This window comes from Culicoides brevitarsis, chromosome 3, assembly GCF_036172545.1.
Source record: "Culicoides brevitarsis isolate CSIRO-B50_1 chromosome 3, AGI_CSIRO_Cbre_v1, whole genome shotgun sequence".
NCBI lineage: Eukaryota > Metazoa > Arthropoda > Insecta > Diptera > Ceratopogonidae > Culicoides > Culicoides brevitarsis.
In genome coordinates, this window is record NC_087087.1 from 24,977,336 (window position 1) to 24,992,846 (window position 15,511).

Genomic DNA, 15,511 nt, shown 5'->3' on the forward strand with positions numbered 1-15,511 from the left:
TGAACTGATGACTTGCTCATTCTTAACTTTTGATGTTTGTTTCTATATTCTAAATTTGAATCAGCAAAAAGCGATTTTCAAATTTTTAATGGTGATTCGATATAAATATAAACTAAAATATTTAAACTATTGTCGGAAAATATTAATTTGAACAGATGTTTTAAGTCCCAATATGTGTATTAAAAACAAATTTATGAAACTAGTAACTATAATTTACTATAATTTACATTATTTTTTCCATTATTTTGTTAACAAACACAAATCCCTACTAAATTATTTAAGAAAAAAATAGTACTGAAAAAACTTTTTAAGGCTTTTAATATAATATTTTAATGAAAATTGTATCATTACAGTTCTTAATTTCTGATTGTTCTTAGAATTCTTAAATTGCTCTTAATTGCATAACTTTAGATGCTTAGAGCTTGGTATATATTTCCGAGTAGCAAGTAAATTTTTCTCAAAGTAAAAACAACTTTCGTCATGGATTCTCAAAAGAGTTTTCGACACTGTTTGAAATTGAAAGAAAAAGTTACAAACTTTCGGAACAACGCAAAGTTATTCTCTAAATCTGAAGAAGCAATAGAAAATCCAAAACGGACTTACCAAGGGTTTCTACTGAAATTCATGCAAACTTTAACTAGTTTGTATGGTTACCGTGTCCTTGATCGTGATTACAAAAAAACTATTAGGTTTATTCTGACAGTAATCAATTATGTTTTGTACATCATCATGAATTCCTTTGATTTTTATATCATTCGAAACGAAGATGCTAAAACGATTTTCTTCTGTTTTGTTACTTTTATGCTTGGATTTACGACGATGATGCTGTTTTATACTTATATAAAGAATCATAATGCGATGTGTGATTTGATGCAAATCATCTATGACTATGGCGACAATTTAGATCATAAAACGGAACCAGATGAAGTGAAGGTTTATCTGAAATACGGAAATATTTGCAAGAAGTTCTTCAAAATCGTCACAACTACAGCGGCTGTGGGAGCATTTATTTCCGTTTCGTATCCTTTGATTATCTACATGTTTACTGGAGAGAAAGTCCTCCCATTTGGATTTTTTATACCTTACGTTAGCATGGTTGAGTTTCCAGGATATTTTATTCAATATGCTATGCAAGTATTAGAAGTGTTTTTGACAATGTCCTCTGCTGTTCTCACAACTATACTATCATATTTTATGTTTGAGAGTGGAGCTTTAATTCAATTTGACAATCTTGTGATCAAACTACGAAAACTAAGTGCAAAGATAGAGACAAGTCCCAATCTTCAAGGATACGAAACCGAATTACGAGAAATGATAAAGTTGCATCACAATCTTCATTATTACCTCACAGCGTTGGATTTGTGCTTCAGTGATATGTGGTTCGTTAACATTGCCTGTTACACAATCATGAATGTGATAACTTTGTTCGTGATTGCCAATCAATTTTGGTTTATCGGCTACTATGCATTCACTGTGATATCTAGCTTGATTCTATTGCCATGTGTCATCGGAACACTCATTGAAGTGAAGAATGATACGTTGGTGCAAGAAATTTACAGTATTTCGTGGTATTTGATGACACCAAAGGATCGAAAAACGTTGCATCTTCTCTTGTTGGGCGCCCAAGCGACAGCAATGCCAACTTGCGGCGGATTTTTGCCATTAAATGTCGATACCTTTCGCAATACTTACACGAAAATTTTTTCATTTCTGATGTTCCTGATTGACACGCAGAAGAAATGAATACCATGCACCCACGATAAAGTCTCACAAAAGAATAAATATTGAACATATATTAAATAATTCACTCCTCCACAATTGAATTCTATAGTAGAAGAGATGCACAAAGCAGTAAGTAAAATGCTTGATTTTTTCTAAACTTAGATTTGAATTAGCAAAAAGCGATTTTCAAATTTTCAAATCAACAAATCGATAAAAATTTGAAAATCGCTGTTGTGCTAATTCAAACAAAAATAGGTTTAGTGTATGAAACATTATTTTTTATTGCTTCAACCTCACTGCACACTCGACGCAATAAAAGTCAATGCATTGAAATTTCATTTCACACTCGAGTGTAAAAAAATTCCATAAAGGGTGTTTACACTGTTGAAAATTCCACATGTCTCAAATGCGAAAGCGCATCCATTCTAGTAATTGTAAAAGTAAATCAATGCCTTTTATTGTTATTATTTTACAGTTTTTTTCTTTCTCTTTCAGAAAAACCACTAAAGAACCTTTTTATTACAAAAAGGAATCATTAACCGAACCAGACACTGAATTAGCGAGCACGGAAATTACCCATGCAATTTTTATGGAAATCGCCTCATTAATCATCGTTTCGAACACTTTTTACTCGCTCTGGAGCGTAGCAACTGCCTACATTATTATTTGCAAGAAATGCAACATAATTTTAATTTTGCGCGAAGATAACTTCAGAAAGAACGAACGAAAAAAAACAGACACCATCACAGATAAACTACAGCTGTGGTCGTGATGTTTTGATTTTTATTATTACTCCAACAACAAAAAAAAATGAAGAAAAAAAGTCTGTTAAAAAAGAAAAGGCGTAATAAAAACACGCGGCCTGCACGACACACACAACATAAACAACATGTTGATCATGTTCTTCATAATTATGAAGGAAGAAAAGAAACAAAAAAAAAAGTTGGTATTGAGAGTAATAAAAATAAACCGCTTAAAATGTAATATTTTTGTGTGTGTTTAGTCTACATTCTACGACGACACATACCGACAGGTCGAGCACTCGTGGATGTGCAGTTCATTTGAATAACAATATTTATTATTCAAGAAGACTGAGGAGCAAAGAGGAAAAAAATTATGACAGACGAGACAACAAGACATATCATCAGATATTATGTCCACGCTGCAATATGTGCGCGATGATGAAACGATGATAAATTAGATTCTTGTTCATTGAGATGCATCATCAGCATTTAATTAGCGCGCAAACAAACTAGTTTAAGCAAAATAGCTTTTAATTATCTGCGATGGTGATTACTCATTTGTTGTTAGTACATATTTAATTATTACTATCACGGAACATTTCCAGCGTCTCAGAGGATAGAGATGGATGACTTCATTAACTTATGTTAATCAACTTATTTTTTCTTGTTTAAACTGAACAAAGTGAAAAGAAAGTGCAAATACTGCAAGTGACAAGTTAAAGAGGTGTTTGAGAGAGTTTCGTTACTTTTGTTTTAACACCAAATGTTTATTTATTTTGGTAAGTTTTAAGTAAAGAACTGAACTTTTATTTAATTTTTGTTTTAGGTACCTTGAAGAAAAAGTTAACAAGATGAAATATCTTGGAGTTTTGATAGATGAGAAATTTTGATTTGAACTACATGCGGAAATGGTTACGAAGAAGATATCAAAGAAAGTTTATTTCATGACTCGAATGAAAATTCAAAAGATCTGAGACAAAGTATTGAGAACCATTCTTTTCATAAACAGATACACTAATTTAGAGACCATACAATTTTAAATCAATTTATGAGCTTCAAATCCTTCTTTAAGCTTATCCTGATATATTCCAAAAAATCCCAAAAAGATTCGTGAATCAGAAATTGTGTGATAGAATTTCAATATTTTTAGGAAATTTTGAGATTTTAATCAAGAATCCTAATTTTGAAGCCATTTATATCCTCATTATATCATCAAATTAAGATTACAGTTGGATTGCAGTTGGAGGAAAAAGCATTAAGCTTAAAAAACCTCATCTTTTCTTTCACATTTCAATTTTGTTGGTCGTGTGCCATTTAATCCGTTGCCATTGAATATATCACAGTCCTCCCTCAGGCCCAGTTGGAGTAGCTTCAATTTCTTCTTAAAGCTAATCTTTGGTAATTCAATGTCACTCATATCACAGGTTGAATTAAAGAAAAAAAAATAATTAATTAATTAAAGCTTAATTAAAGTTAAGCTCACAATCATTCGATTTTATTATTTCATCGAAAGATTATGGCATGAGGTTTTTCGATAGTTTCGTGTTAGTTAGATCTAAAGGATTTTTTAAAAAATAAATTTCAAACTATAGAATGAGTTTCAGTGTTTCTATACATTTTTAGTGATATTAGGTATGTCAAAGAGATACTTAAAAAACCCCAAAACCACTAAAATGTCTAAAATCTCAAAAACTCATTCTAGAATTTTGATTTTTAGGTTTTTTTTACTTACTTTAGGTCTAACTAACACAAAACCATCAAAAAATCTCCTGCCATTTTTTTTTCGATGAAATAATAAAATCGGTTGATGTGAGCTATTGATCGCTTAATTTTGACATCCATGAAGAAAATTAAAACTTTCTGAAAAATTAAATTTAATCTAAATTGAAAAAAAAATTGATTCCATAACATTTAATAACGGTAATTCTCTTAACTCTTTGATCCAAATTGCATTATCATAACTGCCCAATTAATATTCTTCACAAATTTTACGACTCTTTTACGAATATAGCTTTAATTAAATTAAGGCAATCTCAATTTATTACCTATAAAAATATCTAAATTCTCAGTTATCACCGCTTACGAGTTCAAAATACTCAAACGACTTATTTTTTTATTACTTTTCGCTGTTTATTTAGCGATAAAGTAACTGATAAATACGCTTAAATCAATATTATTTCAACGCGGTATCTCACACATTTTACGCATTGTTAGAATTCATTTCTCGAAAGCTAACTGCCCGAACAAACACTCACACGAAAAATTTCCGAGGTGTGATAAACATTAAGATAAGATTAACTTCATAGTAAATAGTTTTCAAAAAGCACTAAAAAGCCATTTTTCAAAAAATTTCTTGTGATTCAGTCAGAAGTCCACGAATCGCATAAAGGGCTCATTATTTTTGTCCATAAATCGGCATTATGAGCGCATTATTCATTAACATTAAAAAAAACATTGTCGTTAATGTTCGAGCTGCTGCTGCTACGTTAGTTTATGTTACTCTAAAACTAGTTTTATGTATTTTTGCACGAATGTCAGAGACAGGCGATTAGAGACAAGCCTCTTTATACTTTTCAACTCCCACATATTTAATACATAAAATATAATTTTCATCATCATAGAGCGACATGAAATTCAACTACATAAGATTCTACAGCGCGAGAGACACAAATTTTATTATGCTAGTTTTCTGTATCGCGAAAAAAGTTTCTCTGTCACATATGTGTTATTTATTTATAATGTGAAATTTGTACCTAAGGCAGAACTGAATGAAGCTACAAACGTTGAAAATAATTAAAATTGATAAGCGACATGCCACACCATATTTTATAATAAATTTATTTTTTTATAATAATTTTTTTTCTTTTTTTCAGTACATCTGGTCTGGTCGTGGATGTTGAAGTCGACGTTTGTCGCGCAAAAATACGTGTTTTTATAGGTGGAGAAAAACAAAATTTCACAGATAATTGAAATAGTTATTTATGGATAAGTGAATTCTCGTGTCCACGTGTCACGTTGGGGATAGTAAGAAATAGTTGATTGGACGTCGATAGAGTCAAGTTTGCATCTCCATGAGGCTAATGGAATGACAGTGTGGGAAGGAACTCGTTTTGGAGCATAGAAGAGGACGAACTTTTGAAAACTCTCAATAAGAAATTAACTTTGAAATCTTTTCTTGGTAAGTTCCCTCTTTAAATGAAAATTAGTTGTTTATATGATTTTAAATAAGTTTCAGGATTCGGTTTGAGAACAACTTAAATATTCAACAACTTAAGAATTCCAAACTTTTTGAAGAGATTTTTTAAAGAAAAGAACCTTTCAAGGAATACATGTACATTCAAATACGCCATCAACCGACAAGAAACTTGAGATTCGAGCGCTTCTTTGAGCTGAAGCATTGCGAGAATGAGTTGGCTAGATCCGATTTTTTATAGATGTGCTTTGTCCTTTAACCGTTTTAGTAGCTTGTACACAAATGAAATGTCTTCCTGCAATTTTAAGAAATCTGTACTGTTAGAATTAAGAAATGCAGCCATTTAGCTGGACTGCAGCTGGATTTTGTTGTTGGCCGCTCTCCGCTTGGCAGACACCGGGATTGGCTTTGGGCTTTGCAAGGGTGTCAACTATTCGGATTATTTTTTCAATTTTGAACTTTTAAATGGGATTCCGCATATAAAGGCTTTTCTCCCTGATTGAGTAATTTAAATGAAATTTTCATTGTAAAGTTGCTCGATGATCAAAAGCTCGAGCTTCAAGCTTGACTTAAGGCTCGAGCTTCAAGCAAGCAAGCCCAAGCTTTGGCATCACTAATATAAAGGCTTTTCCCCCTGATTGAGTAATTTAAATGAAATTTTCATTGTAAAGTTGAGAAGTTAAATAAACGTAATCTAATCTAATCTAATCTAAGACAAAAAGATGAAAGTTGGAAAGACCTAAAGACTATCGCCAACATTGAAAGACGAGAAATTTCCTTCAAAGGACAGCTAATTAACTTTCTTGTTACTAAAGATCAAAAAAATCAAAGATTACGCCACAAAGACGCCTCATAGTGAGTGGCACGTTTGATTAACAAATATCAAAAAATGATGCCAAATGTGCAGTAACAACAAAAGAATCTCATTTAAAAATATGAAATATCAGATAGAGATTGCCAACTAACTATAAAATTTCATAATAATAATAACATTCAAAAGATTTCTTGTTTTGTTATGTCTACGAGAAGGAAAAACATGAGCGCAACAACGAGAAACGACATCGACAGTGTTCATTACCATTGTTTGAGTTTTCGCTTCTTTTTTAAAAGCGTAACAATAAATCATCGAGACCATATGCAACCAACGAACGAACGATCGGTGTCTTTCTAACCGAAATAATAATAATTGTAATAAAAAGCATTTTATACAGTTGAACCCCATAACGTTCAACTTCGGCCAATCAATCTCAATCTGATTCCAAAATTGTATACAAATTTATATTCTATTGTTATGTTTATTGTTATGATAGTCATGCCTGGTCTTTTGTTCTCTTTCTGTCTCTTTTCCAGTTTTTAATTATCGAACAAATTTTCTGTCTCTGAACATTTGTTAAGAATGTCCCTTTTTTGGAAGTGATGCGAAAAATTTATTTTTCGTCTTTCTGCCTCATTAAAAGTGGAAAAACAGAGAAACTGTAATAAATAGATAACCAACGCTGGCCTTAAATGGAAGTTTTATCAAAAAAAAAGACAAAGAAGAGAGCAAAAAAATTGCCGCCCATGCATTTCAAGGAGCACTCAGACGACGCTGCTCATCGAAGCAAATCGATCGTCATTCGCCAACATAACGACATAACAAAAAGAGTCTTGAGTCATGATTTTATTTATAATATTTTTTTTGTTCTGTACTGCACTTTAGTAGTGCAGTAGTTGCATTATAAATATTTTTCTAAATAAATAAATAAACTAATGAAGTCAAGAAGGCCTTTTTAAAAAAAAAAACGTTTAAATATATTGCAATTTTGCCTCAAGTTACGAACAAAGCATTCTCACGTAAATTCCTGCCTTTGAAGCGAAAAAAAAGCAAATAAATTGTATAGGAACTGCAAGAATATTAAAGATAAAACATAATGCAAGCAAATTAACAAAATACATGACTCGAGCCTCGGCGCATTATATATTTTATTTATTATTATCAAATAATCAGCCGTTTAATGCATTTTATTGCAACGACGACGACATTCGATGGAAACTAACACGAAAAACATCATGAGACATAAAAATGAACTTTATTGATTTTTATTGTTTATCTGCCTGCCTTTTCGTCGTCTCTTTTGGTACTTTCTGGATTTTCAATTGAATCACTTTTATCTACGAAGAATTCGATTGGTTTTCTGAAGCATGAGTCAGAAATCACGAGTGGTAACTGTTGAACATATTTAAATCAAAATTTATTTAATTTAAGAAAAAAAATTAAAATATTTTTTTTTCAGAAATTTTAATTGATAAAAAATTTGAAGGTAGTTAATTATTTTAATTTATGTTAATTAATTTTTTAATTATTTTTAATTTATTTTATTTAATTATTAATTTAATTTTTTATTTATTAATTAATTTTTGATAAAAATCTTAATCATTTAATTTATTAAAAATTTATTTTATTTAATTTAAAAAAAATATTTTATAATATATTTTTTTAAATTTTATTTTAAAATCTAACAAAATTTTTATTTTCAGAAAATTTAAAATTTTTCAAGCAGAAAAAAAATTTTTTTGAAGCTCGTAAGAATTTTAATTTTTTTTTTTTTTTAATGAAAATAATTATTTAATTTATTATTAATTTAATTTTTTATTATTAATTATTTTTTAATTCAAAATTTAAATTATTTTACCGATTTATTTAATTTATTAAAAAAAAATTTTTTTTAAATTTATATAAATTTTAATGGAAAAAATTTTTTGGAATTTTATTTTGATATTTAAAAATTTAATAAAAATTTTTAAATTTTCATGAAAATTTTAAAATATTTTTTATTTTTAAAAAATTTTATTTAAATTAATTTAATTTAATTTTATTTTTTAAAATGAAAGAATTAATTTATGAAAATTATTTTTAATTTTTTTTTTAATAAATTTTTTAATTAATTTTTATTTATTTAATTTATTATTTATCAAAATTGTTATTTTTTTTTAAATTTAATAAAATATTCTATAAAATAATTTTTTGATTAAAATCTAATTTTTTTTTTGAAGTTCGTAATAATTTTATATTCAAAATTAATATTTATTTAATCCAAACCAAGCAAAAAATCTCAAAAACTGGATACTTTTCTCATAAAATCGCACAAAATCAACAAAACCATATTTAATTGTTAATCTTTTACGATTTTCAATTATTTGCTCTTTTTCTTCAAACATTTCTCACACTCTTGTCTTTTAAGGGGTTTGCCCTTTTGCATTGATTTATTATTTGGTCATAATTCCCCTATTCCGAAATTTCTTTTAATCTCTCAATAACCGTAAAATTGCTCATTTTACTCACCATTTTCTTTCATCCGTCACTCTGCCACTGCGATCCTTTACGAGTTCAACGTGCTCCGCAATGGAATATCCAAAATACGATCCAGCTTGACCTTGTTTCAGAATTGGCAAGCGATTCTCAAAGTTGAACGGTGTCACGAACGTTGGTGCAGCCAATAAAAATACACTTATTACGGCGAACAGCGATCCATTTGTGCAGTTTGAAGATGATGATGACGATGATGTCCTCGTTTTCATTTTCACTTGATAGAAATATTTGTGCAAATTTTTTAGGAATTTTATTTATTTATTTGTTGTGACACAAAATTACGTAATTTTTTTTGCGAGAGAGAAAAATCTTTTTTTTTTTGCACTTTACGCCAATTTATCATTGAGCTTGTTACTCGTGTTTTTGTAAATATTTTGAAACAACATTTTTTATTTATTTTTATTTTCTTGTTATTTTATTTTTTTAATAGGCGTATCGCAGTAGATTGATCACTTTTTTTGGGTTAAAAATACACTTATCACCTACTTCAATAATAAATTTTCCGTGGAAACGAGATGCACGAAGAAGCAATAAAACATAAATTTGTTATGTTTACTATTACGAGTAGGTCTGTGGTAATAGTCTGGTAGCGAAAAGCAATTTTTTTTTTGTACACGCGAGCGATCTGGTTGAATCTCATTCAACTTGTTGTTGTTGTTGTAAACAATGCCAATGCGAGTAAGCGGAAGAAGAAGAACGCAACAACAATTTTTTTACAGTTTCATTTTTTCAATGATGTCATCCAAATCCATCTCTAGCTGTTGTCTCTGTGTTGCTTAGACATGTTCGACATAGAGGAAGTAGATGATGCAGTAACAACTAGCAGTACCAACAATCAAAAGCAGCATCAGTTTTACACCTATAACGTATAATATTTCTTATTATTGTTGTATTTTTTCTTCTTTTTTTTTTATTTATTACAGACACACACAGAACATGTGAACGAGACGTAGACAGAGAGCGGAGTTTATTAATCAAACGCACATAGATATGGGAGAACTGTTGTCCATACATGTGTCAAGAATAAAAGACGTGCCTATGCAATCTATGTGTGTTTTGTTAAGCAGATAGATAGACTCACAGAATGGAGAAACACCTGGAACCTGTATGCTTTTGTGGTAGACTAAATGCTTTTTTTTATTTTTTGAGTGATTTTTTGTTCCTGTATGAACATTCCTTTGAGATAAGGATTTGTTTTTTTTAAAGAATTTAGAAGATAAGAAGTCTTCTGAAATTTAATTTTGTTTAAAAAAAGTGATTTTTTGATAGTTTTAGATTTTCAGGTGAATTTATTAAATATTTAAATCACAAAAAAAAAGTTTTAATAAATTTTTAAGGTACAATTTACTTTTTTTAGAATATACAAAAAAATTATTATTAAAAAAATGATTTAAAAAATTAGAATTTTTTACATTCAATTTTTTGGTTTAAAACTAATAAAAAAATTATTCATTATTTTTTTTACTTTTTTGTAAAATTTATTTTTTTTACATTTAAATAAAATCGTATTTGAATTTGATAAAATTGAATTGAATTTAAAAAAATTCAATTATTTTGATTAAAAATTAATTAAAACATTATTGAATATGATTTTTAAAACAATTTTAAAAAATTGAAATTAAAAGAAATTTAAAAAATTATAATTATTTAATTTTTTTTACTTAAAAATTAATTAATTTATAAAAAAATATTTCATTTAATTTTTTTTTATTTTTTAGATAAAGTTAACGGACCTGTAAACTTGGTTCTACCAAAGAAAATTTTTTTTTAAAAATTTAATTTCATTTTTTTTTATTTTTTAGGTAAAATTAACGGACCGCCAACCCTGAGATCGTATGACGAAATCGGGAGAATTTTATATTTAATTGTAGATAATTATTTATAAATAAAAGGCAAAGTAAAAGAAGAAAAGGTAAAATTAACGGACCTGTAAACTTGATTCTACCATAGAAAAAAAAATTTAAAAATAAAAAAAAAATTAATTTTATTTTTTTTATTTTTTAGGTAAAATTAACGGACCTGTAAACTTGGTTCTACCATAGAAAATAATTTTTTAAAAATTTAATTTAATTTTTTTTTATTTTTTAGGTAAAATTAACGGACCTGTAAACTTGGTTCTACCATAGAAAATAATTTTTTTAAAAATTTAATTTAATTTTTTTTATTTTTTAGGTAAAATTAACGGACCTGTAAACTTGGTTCTACCATAGAAAATAATTTTTTAAAAATTTAATTTAATTTTTTTTTATTTTTTAGGTAAAATTAATGGACCTGTAAACTTCGTTCTACCATAGAAAGTTTAAGAATTTTTTTATTTTTTAAAAAATAAATCGCACAAATTGAGACCAAATTGAATTAAGGATGAGAAAGTGTGCGAAAAGACTAAATTTTCATAAAAGTTGATAAAATTTCAAAATTTGGTGCAAAATTTGTTGACAGATCGCACTTATGCAAAGTGAAATGATAAATCAACAGGTTAAAACCCAAATTTTAAAATTTCTCCAAAATATTTTTTTTTTTCAGTTTTTTTGTGTTCTTTATACTTTTTTAAGGCATAAAAAGTCAATTTAAACCAAAAATTTCAAGAAACATTTTCAGACAAATGCTTTAGAATTTTAGAATTGTTTGACAGGTGTCAAATTTTTAATTAAAATTGAATATTTGAACATTTTAAGACCAATAATGTTCAATAATTTCAAACTTTTATCAAAAATTAGACACCTGTCAAAGCAATTCTATTAACCCAAAGCCTTGAAGCAACTCCATTAAATTATCTTCTCTGTAGACATCCTCGTATAACACGTCCCTCTCTCACTCGAAGCTACACACTCACACGCGATAGTGTTAAAAAATGATGATGTTTCACCTTCGGAATTTTATTAGAAAATCTTGTCTTGCTTTGCTGTTCGAAGGCACTCAAAACAATAATAAATACAAATTTATTTATAATCCTCTATCGTCATCGGTTTGTTTTGTTGTTTATGGTAAATCAATTGAATGTTTTAAAAAATTTTTACACACCAAAAAAAAAATATTCCCCAGAAATGTTTTTATTTAACGTTTTTTAATTAATCCGCTTGTCTTGTTATTCTTTTACACTCGATAAATACACAAACTTTGCTCCACAAGTGATTCCAGCGCGAGCATGTGTTCATGGCATGGAACGGAATAAACTTTTTTTTTTGTATTATTTATTTCTATTCTGCATTCATAAATTTTATATTTTTTTTTTGTGATAAATGTGGTTCACAACATTCACTTAGTATAATATAATTTTTATTCTTTTTTTTTGGATAAAAAAAAATTTCGTGGCACTATTTTTTTAATTAATTAAGAAAAAAAAATATTATGCAGAATTTTCACCTTTTTTATAATTTTTTTTATGAATTCTTTCATAAAATAAGTATGAATGTAAAAGTCAACGTAAGTGTGTAGGCAAAAATAAAGTTGAACGTTATCGCAAACATACCGGTTGATTTTTCAATTGGCTTATCATTGTTTTATTTAATTCTCAAAATAGAAAAAAAATATTAAATAATTATGTCATGTATATGATAACGAATTTTTTTACGAGAATCGGGTTAAATATATGGATTAAGTAATTTTGTATTTTTTTCTTTTAAAGAGGAGCGCGCGATGTTTACGGAACGGACGATCGTTCGTGACTAGTTCATTACCATTTTCAAAATTGTTCATTTCGCGCATGAACTATCGCTGTACGACACACACATACACGGTACGATGATGTCTGTACGTCGCTACAGAAACCCGTATGTGAGCATAGTGTTTGACAGGTTGGAAATTAAGGCGACGCTTCAAAATTTTTTTCTGTGAGCTGGGAAATGTAAATGAGTGGTTTTTTGCATGCTGGGACGTTTATGAATATTTGCGTTTCATTGCGTTTGTAGATCTTCCATGAAGCCTCATTTTTGAGCCCCAAATTCTGAAAATAAGGGTCCTATATAAATACTTTAAGTCGAAAAAAAACTAAAAGCTCAGCTTATTAAAAGTTATTATTAAGTTGAAGACAAAAGTAAAATCCAAATAAGTCAAAATTAAAAGAAAAACGGTCATGAAATTTTTCAAGTCAAGTTTAAGTAAACTTTTGATGGATTTCAAAGCTAAAATTGAATAAATATTCATTCTAAAGGTGATTTCCATCAAAATATCCTTGATTTTTGAAAAAATAAAAAAAAAATTTTTTTCAAGACCGTTTTTAAAAAAAAAATTTAAAACGGTCATGAAATTTTTCAAGTCAAGTTTTAATCAACTTTTGATGGATTTCAAAGCTAAAATTGAATAAATATTCATTTTAAAGATGATTTCCATCAAAATCTCCTCGATTTTTGAAGAAATAAAAAAAAAATTTTTTATCTTGACCGTTTTTCGAAAAAAATAAAAACGGTCATGAAATTTTTCAAGTCAAGTTTTAATCAACTTTTGATGGATTTCAAAGCTAAAAGTTAATAAATATTCATTCTAAAGATGATTTCCATCAAAATCTCCTTGATTTTTGAAGAAATAAAAAAAATTGTTTTCCTTGACCGTTTTAAAAGAAAAAAATTAAAACGGTCTTGAAATTTTTCAAGTCAAGTTTTAATCAACTTTTGATGGATTTCAAAGCTAAAAGTTAATAAATATTCAATCTAAAGATGATTTCCATCGAAATCTCCTTGATTTTTGAAAAAATAAAAAAAAAAATTTTTTTCAAGACCGTTTTTAAAAAAAAAATTAAAAACGGTCATGAAATTTTTCAAGTCAAGTTTTAATCAACTTTTGATGGATTTCAAAGCTAAAATTGAATAAATATTCATTCTAAAGATGATTTCCATCAAAATCTCCTTGATTTTTGAAGAAATAAAAAAAAAATTTTTTCATGACCGTTTTTTCGAAAAAGAAGAAAAACGGTCAAGAGATTTTTCAAGTCAAGTTTTAATCAACTTTTGATGGATTTCAAAGCTAAAATTGAATAAATATTCATTCTAAAGATGATTTCCATCGAAATCTCCTTGATTTTTGAAAAAATAAAAAAAAAATTTTTTTGGGGCACAGCGTTACTGACACACACACACACAGCTTCTCAGTCATTTTCTTTTTATTAACTTTTAAAAGAATTTTTAAATTTTTAGTTAGAATTTATAAATTCTTACCTTCAAAAAATTTAAATTATTGAAAGAATTAAAATTACAAAAAAAACATTTTTGTTCATGAATGAAATGATGTTTAATTTTAATTTTTTTTTTTTCGAAAAATAATTAATTAATTATGAGAAACTTTTCTGCTTGTCTTGTTGAAAGTAGCTAAATCAAAAAAAATATGGAACAAAAGTCACTTTATGCACTAAAGTCTCGCGATTTTCAATTGTTCGTCGTAAATATAATTAATGGAATTTAATGTACGGCCAATTCGTTTGCATGTCTATTATTATTCACGTATACATGTAAAAAAAAATCCTCCCTTAATATAAGCTTTCGGCATTGGATGATCGTGGTTTCTTGAGTTTTTCCATATTTTTGATGACAATGTCGTGCAGCGAGCAATACCGATTCCGTACTTCGCTCGTAACGAGCCACAAACTGAGGAATTCCTTCTCGTCGAGCTCCTGCACAGCTCTTCGGTAGTCCGCAATGTGTGGATACTTGGCGACTTTCGACACGACTTTGGCGCGCGAGATGAAATACCGCGAAATCTGGTCGAAAAATGCCGCTGCCTCACTTTCGACCGACTGAATTTCCGCCAATGTGTCTTCCTGGATGCTCACGCCAAAGTTATTGCCGTCCTCGACTTTGGGAATCAGGAAGGAAATCCACATCTTGAGTACGTTCGAGTCTTCGACGAGTTCCTGGATAATTGGCTTGACAATTTCGATGAGGTCTGTGATGAAGGTGTTGCATTTGACGAGTCCATTGGGCAGTGCCATGACTTTTGTGCCCGTTACGGTATCCGTGGCAACACGAGTGCGCTTTGCTGGCGGCTCACAGGAATTTCCGTCGCCATCGCACAACAAAATGGGATCCGGCACCGGAATATTCAGATCCTGCTTCACGCATTTCATGTTTTTGTCCTTGGCGAAACGCGATGTCTCCAAAAGTTCGTTCAGCTTGACGATTTTCTGTGGGAACTCTATCACAATGAGGTTTTCCGCCTTCTTGATGAGGTCGTTCTTGTACGCTTGTACCTGCGGAGCAAACGGAAAATCATGTACAAACATGTTCGAGCAACAATTTCCACACATGTAAATTGGTGTCTTGGTTAGTTTCGAGCTGCGTTGCGTATTTTTCGCTCGCAACTAACAAATTTCAGTACTTACCTTTTCGCTAACTGCCTTTGCGTCTGCCATGCTGCCAAAATGTGTGAAAATCGGTAAATTACGAGAAAAATAAGTGAAAAACTGTGCAAATTTTCTTCCGGGGACTTCCAAAGAAACAGTTTGCGGAGACGAATGACACTTGACGTCTTGTACCGAATGCCAACTGGACCAAAAAAAATTAAAAAATTAAATTT

General features: G+C 29.0%; 2 protein-coding genes across 3 annotated transcripts in view; both read right to left on the minus strand.

Annotated features, from left to right (window-relative positions):
- LOC134834548 (integrin alpha-PS1) overlaps positions 1-12,650 on the minus strand; it is a 29,269-nt gene extending 16,619 nt beyond the window's left edge. The window contains exons 1-2 of one of the 2 annotated variants that reach the window (XM_063849267.1): positions 11,874-12,650; positions 8,981-9,866 (exon numbers count right to left, since the gene is read on the minus strand). In XM_063849267.1, coding sequence (XP_063705337.1) covers positions 8,981-9,216 — 236 coding nt within the window. In that variant the 5' untranslated portion in view covers positions 9,217-9,866; positions 11,874-12,650. Of the gene's footprint in view, positions 1-8,980; positions 9,867-11,840 lie in introns of both variants that reach the window. The other variant, XM_063849268.1, reaches the window with a different exon arrangement.
- Positions 12,651-14,464: 1,814 nt separating this feature from the next.
- LOC134834980 (proteasome activator complex subunit 3) lies at positions 14,465-15,458 on the minus strand. Its single transcript, XM_063849817.1, has 2 exons — positions 15,318-15,458; positions 14,465-15,185 (listed from the first exon to the last, which is right to left on the minus strand). The coding sequence occupies exons 1-2, from the start codon at positions 15,345-15,347 to the stop codon at positions 14,466-14,468; spliced, it is 750 nt and encodes a 249-aa protein (XP_063705887.1). The 5' UTR covers positions 15,348-15,458; the 3' UTR covers position 14,465.
- Positions 15,459-15,511: the final 53 nt, after the last annotated feature.